The sequence below is a fragment of the Phyllostomus discolor genome, chromosome 3 (assembly GCF_004126475.2).
Source record: "Phyllostomus discolor isolate MPI-MPIP mPhyDis1 chromosome 3, mPhyDis1.pri.v3, whole genome shotgun sequence".
NCBI classification, from domain to species: Eukaryota; Metazoa; Chordata; class Mammalia; order Chiroptera; family Phyllostomidae; genus Phyllostomus; species Phyllostomus discolor.
In genome coordinates, this window is record NC_040905.2 from 93,651,219 (window position 1) to 93,673,672 (window position 22,454).

Consider the following 22,454-nt stretch of genomic DNA (forward strand, 5'->3'; position numbering starts at 1 on the left):
TTCATGCAGCCACAGTTTACTATACGTACTGTTTCTATATTCAGTGTGTGTATGGGAGAAAGGGAATTGTGCATCTGTTTCCTATGCTGTTTTTTGATATACTATTGCTAGGTTGTGAAGTGTATCACTTCTTCCTTCTACTTGGGAGAAATTTTAACTTGTTCTGCAATTTATTTGGGGGGATGATGCTGGCCTAATTTTATGGAAATAAAACTAAGTGGATCCCTGGCTCCAGTGGATTGAGCGAGGACCTGCCAAATCGTTACCGATTTGGTTCCCAGCCAGGGCACATGCCTGGGTTGCAGGCCAGGTTCCCAGTGGGGAGTGTGAGAGGCACCCACACACTGTTGTTTCTCTTCCTCTCTTTCTCTTTACCTTCTCCTCTGTCTGGAAATAAATAAACAGAATCTTAAAAAAAAGAAACTAAATGGAATGTTATAGGATAGAGGCTCTAATTTATAGGATAGGTGTTTGTGCAAATAATACTTGGTTTTTGAGCCATATTTTTCTCTTAATGCAGTGTTAATTAAAGCACTCTGTGGGGGACCTCATACCTATAACGTTATGTTTAGCAGGACACTGAGGATTTCTAAACACTCACTTTCTTCTTTCTTCTCTTACACAGGGATCATGGCCCAAGTAGCAAAGTCTGGCCTGCCGGTTGAGGATGAGGAGTCTTCGGAGAACAGGATGGTGGGGACATTTCTCATGTCAGCTCTTGAGTCCATGGTGAGACGGCTTTACAGTTCTATCAAACATCCCATATTTGGATGGATATGGACTTGTGGATGAGATTGGTTTGTACTTGTAAAACATGGTTTTCAGTTTACTAATAAGAGTAATATATTTTGCTTGAGTAATCGTATGGATTTAAGCCTTTCAAATCAAATTTTATTACCAAGTTTCAGAATATTCTTAACTTTTAAAAATGTCTAATATTTTACATTTAATTTCAACTTTTATCTACAAATATCTTAGGTAACCCAGTATTTTGCAAGCATTAACTTTATGTGTAATATTTGAGTTTCTCAGAATGAGTTGGTATATTATAGTGTGGTGCTGGTGTTTTATTATATCTGTATAAAGAACATTACCAGAATTTTGGCTATAAGAGCATATTCACTATTTTATATCTTTTACTTTGATATGCTGTGCATTCATAATTTTCCTGACTCTGCTACCTGATTCTAAACATGTAGTGTGTTAGCTCTTAGCTCTTTCTTTTCAAAAGACCTATATTAAACATAATTACAGCAAAATACTAGTATTATAATTTGCTTATCATGTTTTTTAAATAGGTAGCTGGAAATCTTGTGTTTGATCTCATAGATTTTGTTTAAAAAGCATCAGACTTGGTTTCTTTTTTTTAAATCTTCACCTGAGGATATATATTTATTGATTTTTAGAGAGAGAGGAAGGTGAGGGGAGAGAAATAGACATTGACTTGAAAGAGAAACAGTGATGGCTTGTGTCCTGACCAGGGATTGATGCAACCTACGTATCTGCCCTAACTGGGGATTGAGCTTGCAACCTTTAGGTGTATGGGACAGACAATACTCCAACCATCTGAGCCACCTGGCCAGGGCTAGGTATTTTTTGACACATTGAAATGAAATATTCTAAGTAGGAGGAAGCTGTGTACTTTCTGTGTAAGTGTTGACTAGTATTAGATTGTGTTTAACCCCATAAATTGTAGTATGACATAGTTTGTAGATTGCTTTTTCTTTTCCCATTAGGAAAATTCTTTTTTTTTAATATATTTTATTGATTATGCTATTACAGTTGTCCCATTTTCCCCCTTCACTCCCCTATACCCTGTCCACCCCCTCCCACCCACATTCCCACGGTTAGTTCATGTCCATGTGTCTGTGATAAGTTCTTTAGCTTCTACATTTCCCACACTACTCCTGTCCTCCCCCTGTCTATTTTCTACCTATTGTCCATGCTACTTATTCTCTATATCTTTTCCCCCTCTCTCCTCCTCCCACTTCCCTGTTGCTAACCCTCCATGTGATCTCCATTTCTGTGGTTCTACTCTCGTTCTATTTGTTTGCTTAGTTTGCTTTTGTTTTAGGTATGGTTGTTACTAACTGTGCGTTTGATGTCTTTTTTTAGTGTTCATATTTTTATCTTCTCTTTCTTAGATTAGTCTCTTTAACATTTCATATAATAAGGGCTTGGTGATGATGAACTCCTTTAACTTGGCCTTATCTGAGAAGCACTTTATCTCCCATTCTAAATGAAAGCTTTGCTGGATAGAGCAATCTTGGATGTAAGTCCTTGCCTTTCATGACTTGGAATACTTCTTTCCAGCCCCTTCTTTCCTGCAAGGTCTCTTTTGAGAAATCAGCTGACAGTCTGATGGGAACTCCTTTGTAGGTAACTGTCCCCTTATTTCTTGCTGCTTCTAGAATTCTCTCCTTTATTTTACTCTTGGCTAATATAATTATGATATTCCTTGGCGTGTTCCTCCTTGGGTCCAACCTTTTTGGGACTCCCTGAGCTCCCTGGACTTCCTGGAAGTCTATTTCCCTTGCCAGATTGGGGAAGTTCTCCTTTATTATTTGTTCAAATAACTTTTCCACTTGTTTTTCTTCTTCCCCTTCTAGTACCCCTATCATTCGGATGTTGGAATGTTTAAAGATGTCCTGGAGGTTCTGAAGCCTCCTCTCATTTTCTTGAATTCTTGTTTCTTTATTCTTTTCTGTTTGGTTGTTCCTTTCTTCCTTCTGGTCCCTTCCATTGATTTGAAACACAGTTCTCTTTTCATCACTATTGGTTTCCTGTGCATTTTTCTTCATTTTTCTTATTGTGCTGTGCATTTGTTCATCTAATTTATGACCAAAGTCAACCAATTCTGTGAGCATCCTGATCACCAGTGCTTTGAACTGTGCATCTGATAGGCTGGCTATTTCTCGGTCGCTTAAAAAAACTGGCTCTGGGGCTTTTAACTCTGTTTGAGCCATCTTTTTTATTTAATTTAATTTTTTTTTTTTTGGTCTGGTAGCGCCTGCTATGAATGAGGGGTGGAGCCTTAGGTGTTCACCAGGGCGGGGTACTTAAGTCACTGAGTTGGGACGTTTATGTGGGGGCGGGGTCCGAGAGGAACAATGGCACCTGTTCCACTCTCTCTAGGACTTCAATCCCCTTTGCCACTTCCCACAAGCAAATTGGGCCCTTCTGGTGCTGGCTCCTGGGTGGGTGGGCTAGTGTACTTTCTCGGACTCTGTGGGTTTCCCCAAGGAGCCTCCTGTGAGGCTGAGAGACTCTCCCGGCCTCAACTCCCACAGGTGTTTTCAGTCAGTGCCTTTAGGCTTTGTTTCCTGGCGCTGGGTCTCTGGGTTGCGAGGTCTGTGTCACTGCCCATTTTCGCCTAGTTTGTCTGCTCGAGAATGTGTAGCGGCCGACAGCCAGCTGCCTTGCATGCCTCACTGGGTCTGCTTGTTGCCTCCCGAGCCCAGGGTCTGCCACCAGTCCGTCAGCTGTCCCTGTGCTTGTGGGGTCCGCCAGCTGCCGTCTGCACCCTGCGTACTTGCGTCTGCCAGCCACCAATTTTTCCTGCCAGGACCCCTCGACCCCTCTCTGTAGGCCTGCGACTCCACCCCTCCTTACCGATCTGGATGTATGGTAGTCAGACTTCCATTTGGTCCATTTCTCTGTTCTGGTTATTTTTTTGTTTGTAAATTCTTGTTTTCCTTAGTTTTGGTTGTGTGAGGAGGCACAGTGCGACCACCTATGCCTCCATCTTGGCCAGAAGTCGAAAATTCTTTTTCTATCTAATAATTTAAAATGATCTCCTTAAAGAAAGAAAAATTTTAGAATGGTTAGTGGCTATTTACCATTATTTTCTGAAGTCACTTATTTCTTCCTTGTAATCATAAAAACTGCCAAAATATGGGGCTTAATGTTAATTTAGAGATTAAACCTACTCTGTTCATATCAAAATATTTTCTTCTGCTCTCTGCATAGAATTAACATAGGGTGGGTCACATAGGGTCTGTTTTATTCCTTAGAATGTCTTTAGAGTTTTCTCATCTTTGTCAGTCACTTTATTATTCTCAGCTTTTATTTCCTCCTCTCCAGCAGGAGTAAGAGTATCTCTCCTCATGTTCCCCTAGTTGTAGTTATGAAGTATAATTGTAGGTGTATAGGCCGGTTTCATCCTTCCCTTGGCCTATAGGTTTCTTTGATCTAATCCTTGGACAGTGCATGAACCTTGCTTTGCTGTTTCATAAATACTGCCTTTGGGGATGGGGCTGTCCAGCTAAGAGGGTGGACAGTGCAACAGAATGCACTGCTATTACAGGTGAGCAACCAAAGTGCATCTCATACAAATGCAGTGTAACGGAATTTTGGTATAGCATGGTTCTTCCTGCTGGGAACAACTTTTGGCTCACCTCTTGGTCAGAAGTTCTCTACTATGGCTTTATTATAGTTCAGAAGATTTCTGCATTGCAGCAAGTATGACACTTATTCTAGATTACGTTTTAAAGTAATATTATGCAAGCACTTTACATTTAAGAAATTAGAGGGTTGTTATTGTACAAATCAAAGACAAATAGAGGAAAGATGTAGTTTTCAATGAATGAGAACAGGCTATTTGGGGAAAAAATTTAGTCTTTATCATGTGTCAGGTTAAATTCTAGATGAGTAAAAATGAAAAATAGCTATACTAAGACAAATTTAAAAATCAGAAAAATGATGTAATTGTGTATTTAATTCTGTAAGCAGCTTTCTATGCCTGACGTTGAGGATTTTTATGCATCAGTGGGGAAACAGTACTAACACAACAGTAAAATTAGCAAAGGATATGTTAATTGAGAGAAAAGTATCTAAAGTATAAAACTCTTATTTTAATACCAATCTTTAGTACAGCCTATTGACTGTACTAATCACCATTTTAAATGTTTCTTGGAAACTTGAACAATAATATTTGCTAGGTAGGGAATTGTTAGCTCTTTTAGAAGTGCAAGTGGGAATATAAACTGAAAGAGCCTTGCTTTCCCCTTTTTGTAGGTTTTGAGAACCTTAAAAGGATTTCTTTTCAGCCCTGGCCAATGACTCAGTTGAAACATTGTCCTGTACACTGTGAAAGACTGTGAGTTTGATCCCCAGTCAGGGCACAAGCAGGAGGCAACTGATAGATGTCTCTCTCTCACGATGTCTGTCTGTCTATCTGTCTGTCTCTCTCTCTTCCTCCCACTCCCCCTCCTTCCCTTCCCCTATCTCTTTGTAAAATCTATAAACATCCTCAGGTGAGAATAAAAAAGAAAGTATTTTCTTTCTCTCTTTCCTTCCTTCTTCCTTTTCTTTCCCTCCCTTCTTGCCTTCTTTCCTTCCTTCCCTCCCCCCCCCATCTCTCCCTCCTTCCTTCCTTTCATTTATTTAGTTTTTGAGAGAGGATATGGGATGGAGAAAGAGAGGGAGAGAAACTTCAATGTGAGGTTGCCTCTCATGTAGCCTGTACTGGGGGCCTGTTCTGCAACCCAGGCTTGTGCTCTGACTGGGAGTCAACTGGCGACCCTTTGGTTCTCAGCCGGCACTCAGTCCACTGAGCCACCCCAGGCAGGGCAGAAAGTATTTACTTTGGTAGTCAAAGTTTCCATGTGTCAGTCTCTTCTGAGAAGGTCATTGAAGGTACACATGAATATTCTATTCCCAGATTATTATATTTCAGTATTGCTTTTAGGACTGGTAATTAGGATCACCAACATTTTCAATAAGGTTCGTATGAAATGAATTATTATATATTCATAAAATGGAGTGTTATATTGTATACTCTTACTAAGATTTTAAAGAGTATTTAATCTCTTGGGAATATACTTAGTAAAAACCATTCTTAGTAAAAGTATACACACCTAAATGTGATTCCAGTTGTGTATACCTATGGAGATACTTCTGGAGGCAGGATAATGTAATGCAGGGATGTCCAAGCTTTTGGTATCTTTAGACCACGCTGGAAGAAGAGTTTTCTTGGGCCACTCATTAAATACACAAACAGTAATGAAAACTGATGAGGAAAAAACGAAGTTTGAGTACATTTACAATTTTGTGTCGGGCCACATTCATAGCCATCCTAGGCCCTATGCGGCCCGCAGGCCACGGGTAATGGATGTTGTGGCTGTGACTTCCAGACCCCTCTTTAGGACTGATGGCACTTATCACCCCAGCTACTGTGTGTGTTAGAGGATCCCTTGCCCAAGATCTCTCCACTTCTTTGGGGAGGGCCATGTCAGTTCCAGAGCGCTCCTGATGCAGGTGTGTCTGTGTTCAACTCCCTGTGACTCCTGCGCCCTTCACACTCCACAGGTGTTGTTACTGAGAGTGCTCTCAGTAAGCCTATATGTGTACCTGAGTCTGTTTCTTGTGAATTTGACCTTTAACAGATCAAATGGGATCTGTTTTCAGGGATCGCTGCCTTTTTTCTTATAAATTCTGTACTTTCTTCTTTTTAAAATCGGTGTTAAAAACTATTCAGAAAGAGCCCTGGTTGGTGTGGCTCAGTGGATTGGATGCCGCTTGGGAACTGAAGTGTTACCGTTTGGATTCCCAGTTAGGACACATGCCTGGGTTGTGGGCCAGGTCCCTGGTGGGGGCGGTATGTGAGAGGTAACCCCACACTGATGTTTCTTTCTCTCTTTCTCCCTCCCTTCCCCTCTCTAAAAATAAATAAATAAAATCTTAAAAAAAACTATTCAAAAGAAAGTCACCTTAAAAAAATGGGGACTCGAGCCCTGGCTGGCGTAGCTCAGTGGATTGAGCGCGGGCTGGGAACCAAAGTGTCCCAGGTTCAATTCCCAGCCAGGGTACATTCCTGGGTTGCAGGCCATAACCCCCAGCAACCGCACATTGATGTTTCTCTCTCTCTCTCTCTCTCTCTCTCCCCTCCCCCTTCCCTCTCTAAAAATAAATAAATAAAATCTTTAAAAAAAAATGGGGACTCTTTGGCTTTGTATATAACTTAAGGCCAAAAAGTAGAAAGTTTATTTTTTTCCAGGTCATGTATTAAGACAGTTTAAGTGATATGATTTTTTTATTCATCCATCAGAAATGGTACTTTTAAATTATATCTGTATGTAACACTTCATTGTTTCTATTTCAGTGTAAAGAACTAGCCAAGTCCAAGGCAGAAGTGGCCTGCATCGCAGTGTATGAAACAGATGTGTTTGTTGTTGGAACTGAGAGAGGACGAGCTTTTGTCAACACCAGAAAGGATTTTCAGAAAGATTTTGTGAAATACTGTAAGTATTGTTTTGTTAGCTTTTGTATTTCATAAATATTAAACCTAAAGATTTATGCATTAACACATCATATTATATTCTAAAGCAGAATGAGATGTATACTAAAAAAGCACTTTCTGAAATATCCATGGAGACATTGCAAAATGCTCCAAATGAGCCCTGGCCGGTGTAGTTCAGTGGATTGAGCACTGGCCTGCGAACCGAAATGGTGCTGGTTCCATTCTCGGTCAGGGTGCATACCTGGTTGTGGGCCTGGTGCCCAGTTGGGGGCTCAAAACAGCCGTATTCTCTCCTACATCCGTGTTTCTCTCCCTTGGTTTCTTCCTCCCTTCCTCTCTCTAAAAATAAATAAAATGTAAAAAAACCAAAATTCTCAAAATGAATCACTGACATGGGAACATATAAGGATAAATACCAAAGAGTAAGAAAATGGTAAATGTTCCTTATACTGTGTTCCTTGCTTGGCCTTACTCTGAATTCGTGAAACACATGAAAGAGAGCGTAAATTTTGAATTGATTGAAAGTTCTTGTTCAGATGAGCAGTTCTTTTCTTGATAAATAATGTGTTGAAAACAAGTCTATCTGTGCATTCATGATACTGTGTTAAACAGGTCTCCCCAACTCCCTCAGTGGAATGGACTTGACTGAGGGTTCATTGAGTTCTGCCAGTTGGGAGTCGTGCAGTTGGTGAACTTACTTGGCACTGGCACCAGTGCAGCAGAGAAAGTCACTGTAGGGCATTACTACCTATTGCCTTTCACAGTATAGCAATTTTGTATCTGCTATGTTAGTGTTTAATCTAACACTGTTCATAGCTTTTATTGAGTTTTTATTTTTTTTTTTTAAGATTTAATTATTTTTAGAGAGATGGGAAGGGGAGGAGAAAGAGAGGGAGAAAAACATCAATGTGTAGTTGTCTCTTGCAGTCCTCATGCTGGGGACCTGGCCTGCAACCCAGGCATGCACTCTGCCTGGGAATCGAACTGGCAACCCTTTGGTTTGCAGGCCCATGCTCAATCCACTGAGCTACACCAGCCAGGGCCATAAGTTTTGTATTAACTGTGACACAGCATTTTTTTAAACACAGAAAGAGACCAATAAAGATGACTATGTCTATAGGTATATAATGTATATGTCTTTCAGATTATGATAAATTTTCATTATCAAGTTAGATCCAATTTATGATAAATCAAGCAGATTATGGGTAAGTAAAAATAGGTTTCTTTTTTTTTAATTTTATATTAATCATTGTTCAAGTACAGTTTTCTCCTTTTTACTCCCAATCCAGCCCACCCTCCCAACCCTGCCCACTTCCCTCCCATTACCACCCTTCCCCTAGTTTTTGTCCATGTGTCCTTTAAATTTGTTCCTGTAAACCCTTCCCATTCTCCCCTGAAATTCCCTCTTCTCTCCCCTCTGGTCACTGTCAGCCTGTCCTCTATTTCAGTGCCTTTGGTTATATTTTGCTTGTTTCTTTGTTTTGTTGTTTAGGTTCCTGTTAAAGGTGAGATCATATGGTATTTGTCCTTCACTGCCTGACTTATTTCGTTTACCATAATGCTTTCCAGCTCCATCCACGCTGTTGCAAAGGGTAGGAGCTCCTTCTTTCTTTCTGCTGCATAGAATTCCATTGTGTAAATGTACCATAGTTTTTTGATCCATTCATTTACCGATGGGCATCTTGGTTGTTTTCAGCATCTAGCTATTGTAAATTGTGCTGCTATGAACATTGGGATGCATAGGTTCTTTTGGATTGGTGTTTTAGTATTCTTAGGATAGAGTCCCAGCAGTGGAATTGCTGGGTCAAAAGGCAGACCCATTTTTAGTTTTCTGAGGAAGTTCCATCCTGCTTTCCACAGTGGTTGTACCAGTCTGAAGTCCCACCAACAGTGCACTAGGGACCCCTTTTCTCCAATACTTGTCTCTCCAATACTTGTTGTTTGTTGCTTTGTTTATGATGGCCATTCTGACTGGTGTGAAGTGGTATCTCATTGTGTTTTTTTCTTTTTAATATATTTTATTGATTATGCTATTACAGTTGTCCCATTTTCCCCCTTTCACTCCCCTCCACCCTGTACACCCTCTCCCTCCCATATCCTCCCCCTTTATTCATGTCCATGTGTCATACTTATAATTTCTTTAGCTCCTACATTTCCCGTACTATTCTTACCCTCCCCCTATCTATTTTCAACTTACATTCTATGCTACTTATTCTCTGTACCTTTTCCCCCTCTCTCCTCCTCCCACTCCCCTGTTGCTAACCCTCCATGTGATCTCCATTTCTGTGGTTCTGTTCCTGTTCTAGTTGTTTGCTTAGTTTCTTCTGGTTTTGCTTTAGGTGTGGTTGTTAATAATTGTGAGTTTGCTGTCCTTTTACTATACATATTTTTTCTTTATCTTCTTTTCTTAGATAAGTCCCTTTAACATTTCATAAAATAAGAGCTTGGTGATGATGAACTCCTTTAACTTGGCCTTATCTGAGAAGCACTTTATCTGCCCTTCCATTCTAAATGAAAGCTTTGCTGGATAGAGCAATCTGAGATGTAGGTCCTTGTTTTTCATGACTTGGAATATTTCTTTCCGGCCCCTTCTTGCCTGTAAGGTCTCTTTTGAGAAATCAGCTGACAGTCTGATGGGAACTCCTTTGTAGGTGACTGTCCCCTTATCTCTTGCTGCTTCTAGGATTCTCTCCTTCGTTTTTACCTTGGCTAATGTAATTATGATGTGCCTTGGTGTGTTTCTTCTTGGGTCCAACTTCTTTGGGGCTCTCTGAGCTTCCTGGATTTCTTGGAAGTCTATTTCCTTTGCTAGAGTGGGTAAGTTCTCCTTTATTATTTGTTCAAATACGTGCTCAATCTGTTGCTTTTCCTCTTCCCCTTCTGGTACCCCTATAATTCGGATGTTAGAATGTTTAAAGATATCCTGGAGGTTCCTAAGCTTCTCCTCGTTTTTTTAAATTCTTATTTCTTCATTCTTTCCTGCTTGGTTGTTTTTTTCTTCCTTCTGGTCCACTCTATTGTTTTGAGTCCCAATTTCCTTCCCAACACTATTGGTTCTCCGGGCATCTTCCTTCATCTCTTTTATGGTAACCTGCATTTTTTCATGTAATTTGCGCCCAAAATCAACCAGTTCTGTGAGCTTCCTGATCACCAGTGTTTTGAACTGTGCATCTGATAGATTGGCTATTTCTTGGTTGCTCAAAAGGATGAGTCCTGGGGGACTGATCTGTTCTTCTGTTGGAGGCATGTCTCTCTCTCTCTCTCTCTCTCTTTTTTTTTTTTTTGTCCGGTCTGGTCGCTCTTGTTAAGGTGAGGGGCGGAGCCTTAGGTGTTCACCTGGGTTGGGCACCCCAGTCGCTAGATTGTGACGTTGTATGTGGGGGCGGGGGCGAACAATGGCGGTAGCTCTGTTCTCCTGGGACCTCAGTCCCTTCTCTGGGATCCTGGGTTGCGCGCTCTGCCTTGGTCCACAATGCCACCTCACTGGGTCTGCCAGCCTCTGCTTGCGTACTCAGGGTCCACCGCTGCGTCCCGGAAGGCTTACACGCTCCCCGTTGCCTTATGCGCCCAGTTATCCCCGATCTCTGCGGGCCGGGACCCTCGCCCGCTCCTCCTCTCAGCCCTTCCTACTGGTCTGGATGAACGGGTCTACTTCACCTTCTTGGCTGTCTGGCTTTTATTCAGATAAATTCTCTGTCAGTTCTGGGTGTTATTCTGGCTCTAAATTGTTGTTGTTCTAATCTTGGTTGTGCGTGGAGGTACGGTGTGTCCAGCTATGCCTCCGTCTTGCCAGAAGTCCCTCTCATTGTGGTTTTAATTTGCATCTCTCTGATAGAAAAATAGGTTTCTTAATTCATTAATTCCAATTGATGATTATATTTTTAGTCCTTTTTAAAAAACATCTTCTCTCCTTCACTATATTCCTTCCTCTCCACCCAGCTGTGAGCTTTTAAACTTTATGGTAGTAATCTGTCTTTAATTTTTTTCCATTTCTTATCATTTTATGACTTTCTAAGAATTTCATTGTGTTTGTATATTCGCTTATTCTAATGTGGCTTCGATGATGTCATGTGCAATCTGTCCTGTGCATGCTGTCATCCCGCTGGCAGATGTATTTGTTCCTGTTCTGGGTACTGTCTTGCTTATGGATTTCTTCAGTGGTTGGAGCTAAGCTTTAGTGAAATTGTCCTCGGTTGCAAATTGTAGTCCTTGCCTATTAGTATTCACACGTTCTTTTTGTTAACACTAATTTGATGGGATGGTGAATAATTTTTGGATAGAATTCGTGGGTACCTAATAATTCTATAAATTATTCTTCAGATATGGATTAATAGAGGTCTTCTTAAGCCTGACCTTTAAGTTTTTAGAAAATTTGGGGGAGAATTCAAAGCTCTTTTCTACGGTTTAGAAAAGCACTAGAAATAATGTAATGTGAGTCACTTGTGAAATTTAAAATTTTCTAGTTATGTTGGTAAAAAGAAAGAAGATGTGAAATCCATTTTTGTGGTTATATTCAAACCTCATACATCTAAAATATTATCATTCAACATGTAATTAGCAAAAAATATTAATGGCATATTTTGCATATTATTTTTTGTACTAAGTCTTAAGAATCCAGCATGGTAAACATAAAACACATCTTAATTTGGACTTTTAACGTTGCAAGTGCTCAGTAGCCACAGTTGTCTTGTGGCTGTTTTGTTTGAACTTTGCAAGTGTAGAATATGTTTTGTGTTGATAATCTTTCATTATTTAAGTTTGTAGCTGATAAATTACTCTTAAGGTAAAATTTGTAGCTTCCCTGGCCAGGTAGTTTAGTTGGTTAAAACATTGGTCCCACACACTAAGGTTGTGGATTCGATCTACCATCAGGGTACTTATAAGAAGCAACCAGTGAATGCATAAATAAGTGGAACAACTAATTGATGTCTATCTGTCTGTCTCTCTCGTTAATTAAAAGAAAACATGTAACTGATTTATAGGATTTTTAGTTATAGCTATGTTTATGTCAGAGATGATTATCATTTCTTATTTTCATTCAAGTAACATGACTTTTAGCTTTTACTTTTAAAAAATTTTTACAAGATTTTATTTATTTATTTTTAGAGGGGAAGGGAGGGAGAAATAGAGGGAGAGAAACATCAGTGTGTGAGAGATACGTTGATCAGTTGCCTCTCGCATGCCCTCAACTGGGTACCTGGCCCACAGCCCAGGCGTGCGCCCTGACTGGTAATCGAACCAGCAGCTTCGGTTCACAGGCTGGCCCTCAATCCACCAAACCACGCCAGCCAGGGCTAGCCTTTTATTTTTATACTTTATCATCACCCGAGGATATAGTTACTGATTTTAGAGAGAGAAGAAGGGAGTTGTCGGGGGGGAGGGAGAGAGAGAAAGAGAAACATTGATCAGTTAACTTCCTATACATTTCCCAACTGGGGATCGAACCCATAACCTTTTTGGTCTACTAGACAACATTCCAAACAACTGAACCACCTGCTAAGGGTTTTGCTTTTATTTTTAAAGTTCCCCCTCTTTCCTTTCCTTTCTGTGTTTATATAATACATCGTTAAGCATTAGAATATTAGAAAAATAATCGTACTGAAAGCCAGATAATAAGAAATGGATACAGGCCTTTGTATATCATTAATTATTTTATAGGTGTTGAAGAAGAGGAAAAGGCTGCAGGGGTGCATAAAATGAAATCTACAACCCAGGCAAATCGGATAAGTATAGATGCTGTAGAGATTGAAGCACTCAGAAAAACTGTTGAGGACTATTTTTGCTTTTGCTATGGTAAGGTTATACACTTGAATTTTCTGAAAGATAGATTATGGTACTGAGTTTTCTAAAAGGTAGTTTCATATCATACAACACACTTTCACAAATTGAATAAATTAATCTGTAAATTTTGGGTGCTAACATTAGGAACAGCCTTATTTTTTTATTTGAAGTTTGATGGAACCCAGAAACAAATACAGGATTAGAGCTGTTTGTGTTTTTCCTTAGAGCAGGTTTAGAGTCACAGCAAAATCAAGGGCAGGTCCATAGATCTCCCGAATACCACTCTCCCTCACTGAGGCATAGCCTTTTGCCATCAGTATCCTCCACCAGAGAACCTGCAGTGCCACATTGTAGTCATCCAGAGGGAATTGTTTGTTTTTTATATGTATGCCAATTGCCTAGAAAAAGCCCACCTTTTGTTAATCCAATTATGTGGTAACCAAAGCCCTTTTAAGAAAAAAAAGTGGTCAGAGGGGGGCAATACAGATTATGGTGTAAGGTTGTACATAAAATTGAACTCTGGGGGATGGAGTTCCAGCATCCATGGGCTCACTGCCTCGTACATACCGACAGCCTGACAGAATACAGTCATTTGTAAACGTAGGCTTTGTTCATCTAATAAGTTTTCAATGAGAATATTAATCAAAAATTGCCTCTTGTGGTAGCAGTTTGATTCGTGAGGTTTCCATGTTCTGAGGCTGAATTGTAAGTGGAAAGATTGTGTTATACGAGAGTGGGACCACCATCATGAGGAAAGAGAATAGTGCAAGAAATTGGCCATTGTTCCTATCTGTGTAGGTTTTATATAAGTATCTTATGTACTTGCTTTTCGGCCCTTTGGATTTGTTTCTGGTTTAGAACTTTGGCTAACATGGGACTAGGGCCCTATGATATTTCAAAGTAGTTTTGAAATTAGATGCCACAAGATAGCATGAATAGTATTTATTGAACCATGATAAACTGATGGTTTAGATTTTAATTGAATGACGTTTATCTTCTTCCCACCTCACCTCACCACTGTCTCTTACCCCAGGGAAAGCTTTAGGAAAGTCAACCGTGGTGCCTGTTCCCTATGAGAAGATGCTGCGAGATCAGTCGGCTGTGGTGGTGCAGGGGCTTCCAGAGGGAGTTGCCTTTAAACACCCTGAGAACTACGATCTTGCGACTCTGAAGTGGATTTTGGAGAACAAAGCAGGGATTTCATTTATCATTAAGAGGTAAAGTATTTTTGTCCCTTGCCCATCAATAGTTTCTTTATACAAAATTGAATAATTCAGCTTATTTTATTATATTTAAAAACTCATGCTTAGTGTGGAAGTCATTTAAATTTATGCTCTCCAGTAATTTTGGTTTGTGTATTCTTAGAGTTGTTTTGTTTTCTTTCAATGCAGACCTTTCCTGGAGCCAAAGAAGCACCTAGGTAAGGGACTGCTTTGCCTGCGTGATAGCTGGTTGGGTTCCTAAATCTGTTGTGCCAAATTTAATACATCGTAATGATTTCACTTACTTCCTCTGAGAATATGATGTAAGGTATTTTGGAGTGAGGCATTATGATACTTATATAAACCAATGAAAAGTCTTTGAGCTGAAAAAGTAGAATTGTTTTCAGCTCTGCTACTTTGTTTATGATGTGTATTCAAAGTTTTACGGTTGCAATATGAATATGATTTAATTTCTTTAATATTTATTGAGGAGGCATGGAATTATTAAGCACAAGATTGTGTGGGGAGGGGATACACAACTATGTGTAAGCATTAAAGGTTTTGAGTGCTGGTGGTCTAATGGAAAAGATGAAAAAAATCCATAGTCACCCAAGCAAGAACATGCTGCAGGAATGGCGAGAGAAAGTGCTGCAGAAGTTTGTTGGAGGAAGGCTTCTGTCATAGTCCAGGAAGGCTTTCATGAAGAAGAGAGCATTAAGATGAGCCCTTCAAGAAATGAGGAGGAGTTGAACAGGATTTTCTTTGGGGAAGTCAGCCATTCCATTTGATGGGAAGAGTGATAGTTAGAAGACTGGGACTCCTTGGAGCAAGGTTCATTTGAGACTTTTCAAAATAAATAACCATTGTCATTGGCAACCTCTTAACCAATGTGAGGATAAAATGGAAGGATAATGTATACACACCCAAACGTATTTTGTTTTCTGTTAAATAATCTTTATTTAGCTCCCATCATGATGACAAGATTAATTTTTAAAAGCTGTATTGAGGTATAATTGGCATGTCATATGATGTACCAATTTTAAATATATCATTCAGTGATTTTTGAAAGCTGTACAATTAAAAAATTAAAAAACAGAATTTTATAACCATTGCCACAGTCTAATTTTAGAATATTTCCATCATCCCCATCTGTTACTTCATGAATGTTATATAATTGAAACACACAGGTTGTATCCTTACAACATGTCACTTCAGGAGGATGCTTCAACCAACTGAGCTACTGGCCAGGGCCTTGCAATTAGCTTTTTTCACTCAGCATAATTGATTTGAGACAACCTTGGCCCAGGATGGTTATGAATGCGGCCCAACACAAAATCGTAAATTTACTTTAAACATTAAGAGATTTTTGTGTTTTTGTTAGTGTTTGTGTATTTCATGTGTGGCCCAAGACAGCTCTTCCTCTTCCATTGTGGCCTGGAGATGTCAAAAGGTTGGACACCCCTGATCTAGGTTGTTGGGCATATCATCATTTTTTTCCCTTTTTATTACTGAATATTAAGTATTCCATTGCATGAATATATCAGCCATTTACCCATTTATCAGTTGATAGACATTTAGATACTTCCTACTTGGCTGTTATTAACATTAATACTATGACCATAATTAAACAAGTTTTTATGTGTATGTATTTGATTGAATTTCTCTTGGATGGATATATATATATATATCCATCCAAGAGAAATGGATCCAGCATTTCCACTTCTATACCTAGAAGTGGAAATGCTGGATCATAGTGCAATTTTTCATTTAACTGAGAAACTACCAAACTGTTTTCCAAAGTGACCATTCCATTTAATGTTCTTACTAGCATTGCTTGAGGGGTCAAGTTTCTCCACACTCCTTTTGTTTTTGCCATCTCAGTGAGTGTGAAATGGTATTTCGCTGTGGTTTTGATTTGTGTAAACCTGATACTAAAGTTGAGTATCTTTTCATATGCTTACTGGCCATTCAATGTATATATTCTTTGGAGAAATGTCTAATCAGATCCTCTCCCCGGGGGTTTGTTTTTTTAAGATTTTATTTATTTTTAGAGAGAGGGGAAGGAGGGAGAAAAAGGAGAGAAACTTTGATGTGTGCGAGATACATTGATTGGTTGCCTCTCACATTTCCCCAAGTGGGGACCTGGCCCACAACCCAGGCACCCCAGGCACATTTGCCGACAGGGAATTGAACCAGCCGCCTTTCTGTTCACAGGCCAGCACTCAGTCCACTTAGCCACACCAACCAGGGCCCTTTCTACATGTTTCAATTGGGTTATTTGTATTTTTATTATTGAGTTATAAGAGTTCTTTATATATTCTCCCTATAAATATTTTCTCTAGGTCTACAAATTGCCTTCTCATTTGCTTGATAATGTTCTTCGAGGAACAAAAGTTTTAATTTTTGTGAAATTCATTTTACTTTTTATTACTGTGCTTTGATGTTGTTAATTAAGAAACTATTGCCAAACCCCAAGGTCCTGAAGATTTGTTAGTTTTCTTCTGTTTCATAGGATTAGTTCTTACATTTAGATATACTTTCAATTTTGAGATAATTTTGGTATATGGTAAGGGCATAAACTGATACTCAGTTTGTGCCAGCAGAATTTGTTGAAAAGACTATTCTTTCCTCTAGAATTGCTTTGGCATCTTTGTTAAAAGTTAGTTGACCCTATAGGTAGACATACTGTGCCTCCTTGCACAACCAAGATAGGGATAACAACAATTTAGAAAGAGAATAACAACCAGAACTGACAGAAAATTGAACTGTATGAAAGTCAGACAACTAAGAAGTTAAAATAGACCCGTTCATCCAGCCCTGTAGGAGGGGCGGAGTCGGGCAGCCAGGCTCATGCAGAGAGCATTGGGACCGGAATGTAAGGCATCCGGGGCATGCAAGACCTCAGTGGGTGGACCCTGAGTGTGCAAGCAGCAACTGGCAGACCGCTGCTGAGGGGTGGCAAACGGCAGACCCAGTTAGGTGGGAATTGTGAAGCAAGGCACCGTGCACAACCTAAGATAATAGCACTGGGAAATAGAACCTCGGGACACTGATTAAAAACACCTGTGGGGGTTGAGGCACAGAGAGAAACTCCCATCCCATCCTCACAGGAGAGGTCCTTGGAAAGTCCCACAGAGTGCACAAACCACCCACATGGGAATTGGCACCAGAGGGGCCAGTTTGCTAAGGGGAAGTGGGGGAAGGGAATAAGGTCCGATGGAGAGCGAAGCTAACACCACTGTTCCCTCTCCGACCCCGCCCCCCCATACAAGGGTCACAACCCAGCGACTGGGGTGCCCTGCCCTGGTGAACATCTAAGGCTCCGCCCCTCATACGTAACAGACACTGGCCTGACCAAAGGGGGGCGGGGAAAGATGGCTCAAACAGAATGATAGCTCCACAATCAGTACTTTTAAGCAACCGAGAGATAGCCAACCTATCAGATGCACAGTTCAAAGCACTGGTGATCAAGATGCTCACAAAATTGGTTGATTTTGGTCACAAATTCGATGAAAAAATGAAGGCTGCAGTAAGTGAAATAAAGGAAAATGCACAGGGGACCAATAGGGATGGAATGAAAGCTGGTCTCACATCAGTGGAGTGGACCAGAAGTAAGAAAGAAACATGATCAGAAAACAGAAGAATTAGGAATTCAAAAAAATGAGGGGAGGCTGAGGAACCTCCAGGACATCTTTAAATGTTCCAACATCTCAATTATAGGGGTACCAGAAAGACAAGAGGAAGAGCAACAAGTGGAAAAGTTATTTGAACAAATAATAAAGGAGAACTTCCCCTATCTGGCAAAGGAAATAGACTTCCAGGAAGTCCAGGAAGCTCAAAGAGAGTTCCAAAGAAGTTGGACCCAAGGAGGAACACACCAAGGCACATCATAATTACATAAGCCAAGGTAAAAATGAAGGAGAGAATCCTAGAAGCAGCAAGAGATAAGGAGACAGTAACCTACAAAGGAATTCCCATCAGAATGTCAGCTGATTTCTCAAAAGAGACCTTGCAGGCAAGAAGGGGCTGGAAAGAAGTATTCCAAGTCATGGAAGGCAAAGACCTACATCCAGGATTGCTCTATCCAGCAAAGCTTTCATTTAGAATAGAAGGGAAGATAAACTGCTTCTCAGATAAGGTCAAGTTAAAGGAGTTCATCATCACCAAGCCCTTATTATATGAAATGTTAAAGGGACCTATCTAAGAAAAAGAAGATAAAAAGCACATATAATAAAATGATAGCAAACTCACAATTATTAACAACCACACCTAAAACAAAAACAAAGTAAGCAAACAACTAGAACAAGAAGAGAACCACAGAAATGGAGATCACATGGAGCGTTATTAACTGTGGATTGGGAAGAGGAGAGAGGGGGAAAAGGTACAGAGAATAAGTAGCATAGATGTAGGTAGAAAATAGGGGGAGGGCAAGAATAGTATGGGAAATGTAGAAGCTAAAGAACTTATGACACATGGACATGAACTAAAGGGGGGCAATGTGGGTGGGAGAGGGTGTGTAGGGTGGAGGGGAATGGAGGGGGTAATGGGTCAACTGTAATAGCATAATAAATAAAATATATTAAAAAAAAGAAATAGTTGACCCTGACTTTATTTCTGGGCTTTCTACATGGTGAATTATGTTGTGTGTAAACCAAGACAGTTCATTTTTTTGCAATATGAGTGCTTTTTATTTCTTAATTCTGTTGATGGGGCTAGAACATCCAATAAAACATTTCACCTTGTCCTAGAGATTAGCTAGAAGGCATCCAGGCTTCCGCCATTATGATGTAGCTGTTGTTTCTCTGTGTATGTCCTTTTTAAGACTGAGAAAGAAGATTTCTTTGTCATGTTTAAATTAAAATTCAGGCTTTTTTTGTGCTATGTTTTTTTCCCTTAAAGCTTCGTAGATTAGACTTAAGTCTGCTATTTGTATCTTGTGAAATCTTTTATTTTAGAAACTTGCTTTCAAATGTTGTCACCTGGGCATTAATCAATGACAATTTTTTTAGGTTTATTTATTTATTTTGTTTAGAGAGAGGGGAAGGGAGGGAGAAAGACAGGGAGAGAAACATCAATGTGTGGTTGCCTCTCGCGCCCCCATCTGGGGACTTGTCCTGCAATCCAGGCGTGTGCTCTGACGTGGAATCAAACCCAAGAACTTCTGGTTTGCGGGACGACGCCCAACCCACTGAGCCACACCAGTCAGAACTAACGAGTATTTGTCGGGTGTTTTATAGTGAGTGGTCCCAATTGGTGGGTTTGTATTACTTGGCTTCTTTGCCATACCAGCTCTCAAAGTAATTGAAATGTTGTGATTGTGATGGGATTATATGTTTTGCTTCTAAAACATTTTAACAGCTTTATTGAGACTTATATCCAATAACCCCACAGATATTTAAAGTGTATAATTTGATAAGTTTTGATACTGTGAAACCATCACTACAATCAAGATAGTGAATACATCTTTTACCCCAGAGTTTCCTCACACCCCTGGGTGATTCCTCCCTCTGGTCCTTCCACCCCTCTTCCCTAGGCCACCACTGATCAGCTGTCACTCTAGATTGTTTGCATTTTCTAGATTATTTTGTGTAAATGGAGCCATATAGTATGTACCTTTCTTTGGTTTGACTTATTTGGAGACGTAATTCATGTTGTTTCATGTATCAGCAGTCCATATTTTTAAATTGCTGAGTGGTATTCCATTGTATTGGTACACTGCAATTTGTTCAGTCATTCACCTGCCTGTGAAAATATGGTTTTTCATTAGTTGGCTGTTACAAAGAATGTGCTATGCATATTTGAGTGCAAGTCTTCATGTGAATAGATATTTTCATTTCTTTGATAAATACGTAAAGTTGGAATAGTTAGATCGTACGGTAGCTATACATTTAACTTTTTAAGAAACTGCTGGACAGCCCTGGCTGGTGTGACTCAGTGGAGTGAGTGCCAGCCTGCGAACCAAAGGGTCGCCAGTTCAGTTCCCAGTCAGGGCACATGCCTGGGTTGTAGGTCAGATGTCCAGTGGAGGGGGGCACATCAGAGGCACCCACACACTGATGTTTCCCTGAGTTTCTCCCTCTCTTCCCCTTTCTCTAAAAATAAAATCTTAAAAAAAAAAAGAAACTGCTGGACTGTTTTTACATGATTGTTCCATTCCTACTAGCAGTGTATGAGACTACATCTTCATCAACATTTGGTGGGGGCAGCCCCTTCCTTCCTTCCTTTCCTCCTTCCCTCTTTCCTCCCTCCCTCCCTCCCTTCCTTCCTTTCTTCCCTCCTGTTCTTCCAGAACAAAATTCTTGATGCTAAAGTATACAATTCATTGGGTTTTAGTATATTCACAAGATGTACAACTATCACTGTTATATTATTTCAGGGCATTTTCATTACCCTAAAAAGAAACCGTGTACTTGTCAGCAGCCCTTCTTTTCCGAGTCCTCAGAACCAGCTCTACCCTTAATAGAAATTTTTATTGTTTATACATCAGTAGAGTCTTACTCTACATTCTAGACTAATAGTACATTGCTGTGTTTGTTTCACTGATAAAAGTAAGAGCTTTTTTTTTTTTAAAGATTTTATTTATTTATTTTTAGAGAGGGAAGGGAGGGAGGGAGGGAGGGAGAGAGAGAGAAACATCAATGTGCAGTTGCTGGAGGTTATGGCCTGCAACCCAGGAATGTACCCTGGCTGGGAATTGAACCTTGGACACTTTGGTTCCCAGCCCCCGCTCAATCCACTGAGCTACGCCAGCCAGGGCTAGAGCTTTTTCATTAAAGGGAGGGTGCTGTGGGTGAGGAGATAAAACTGGTTAGATCTTTGTCATCCCTAATTACCTTCCTTATAAGGGAACACAAAAGGCAGTTTTATAAACTAGTGCAATACTCACTCTAGTATGACCCACAACTGTGAACTCCCTTCTCCCAGTTCATTCTATATTTAGGACCTTTGGGAGTATTAGTCATATTTCAAGTGTTGTAAGAACCTAAATCTCTTTTTTTGTACATATAGGTGGTTGTGCGATGGTAACAGATACTGAAAGGTCAATGCTATCTCCAGGTGGAAGGTAAAAAAATTCATTAGTACTAATTAACTTGTACACTTCACCAAGTTTTAGTTTTTAAATTACTGAGTTACTAGAATATTGAAAGGGCCTATGTGACACATGTTGAAGATTAACATGCAATTGAATCATTCGGGGATCCTGTGAAGATGCAGTTTTTGACTTACTAGTTCTGCATGAAAGTAGTTCCTGGGTGAAAGTGATGTGATTGTCTGATGATCAGATTGTAGATAGAAAGGCCTTGTAGGTAAAGTGGAGTTTGAAAGTTAATTTGCTACTCTGTATTATTTTGATAATACTCCCCCACCCCAAAAATGTTCAATTAGAATTAAAGTACTACATTCAGTTGACAGGTGATATTCAAGGAATAAATACGTAAATTCCAAAGCTGATTCAGTGTGCATTCAGCTTGGTCAGGTGAATGATTTGATGCTGAGCTGCAGTGCATGTGAATGCTGTGTGAGTGGCCCTCACCGATGCAGAGCTTCCTTTCCCTTTCAGTTGTGGCTCCATCAAAGTGAAAACTGAACCCACAGAAGAGTCTGGTAAGTACTGGTGCTTTTAGAAGCAATTATGAAATTTAAGTAAGGAAGCCTTTTAATATAGTAGGTTATATTTTGACTCATTATTATTTTGATGAGAAGTACAAATTTATTTCAATGGTGACATTATTTGTTAGTGTTAGCATATTATACGAAACTCAAAAGATAGTAATTTGTTTGATAAATGGTAGCTAGAGAAATTTGCTAATTACACTTTTGTGGACAGAATTTTTTAATAGTTTTTACTTTTCAGTTATACTGGAATAATAATATAAAATGCCAGCTAGGTTTTTTTTGTTGTTGTTTTTTTACAAATATTAATATACTACTCTCTTATTCTCCTTTCCTTTTGCATACTCCCATTTTCTACTCTTCAAGGAAACTGTTGTTAACTCAAAGTTTTTTTTGCTATTTGGTTCCTGATTGCTTATTTTTAAATGTTATGTTCATAATGTTATTTCACATAGATTTTTTAGATAGCTTTATTGAGAGATACTTTATATGCCAGAGAATTTATCCATCTTAAGTGTATAATTCATTGATGTTTAGTAGGTATACAGTTTTGCAGTGGTCAGCACAGTCTAATTGAACACCTCTATCACCCCAACTAGAAACCTAGTTCCCGTTTT

At 39.7% G+C, this 22,454-nt stretch overlaps 1 protein-coding gene across 1 annotated transcript in view; it reads left to right on the forward strand.

The window, feature by feature from the left end:
• The window catches only part of LOC114500711 (general transcription factor II-I-like), a 162,765-nt gene that overhangs the window by 35,664 nt on the left and 104,647 nt on the right, over window positions 1-22,454 (forward strand). Inside the window, 7 exon segments of the mRNA XM_036020083.1 lie at window positions 626-729; window positions 7,103-7,241; window positions 12,899-13,033; window positions 14,055-14,238; window positions 14,413-14,441; window positions 21,232-21,286; window positions 21,785-21,828. Of these exon segments, the coding sequence (XP_035875976.1) occupies window positions 626-729; window positions 7,103-7,241; window positions 12,899-13,033; window positions 14,055-14,238; window positions 14,413-14,441; window positions 21,232-21,286; window positions 21,785-21,828 (690 nt within the window).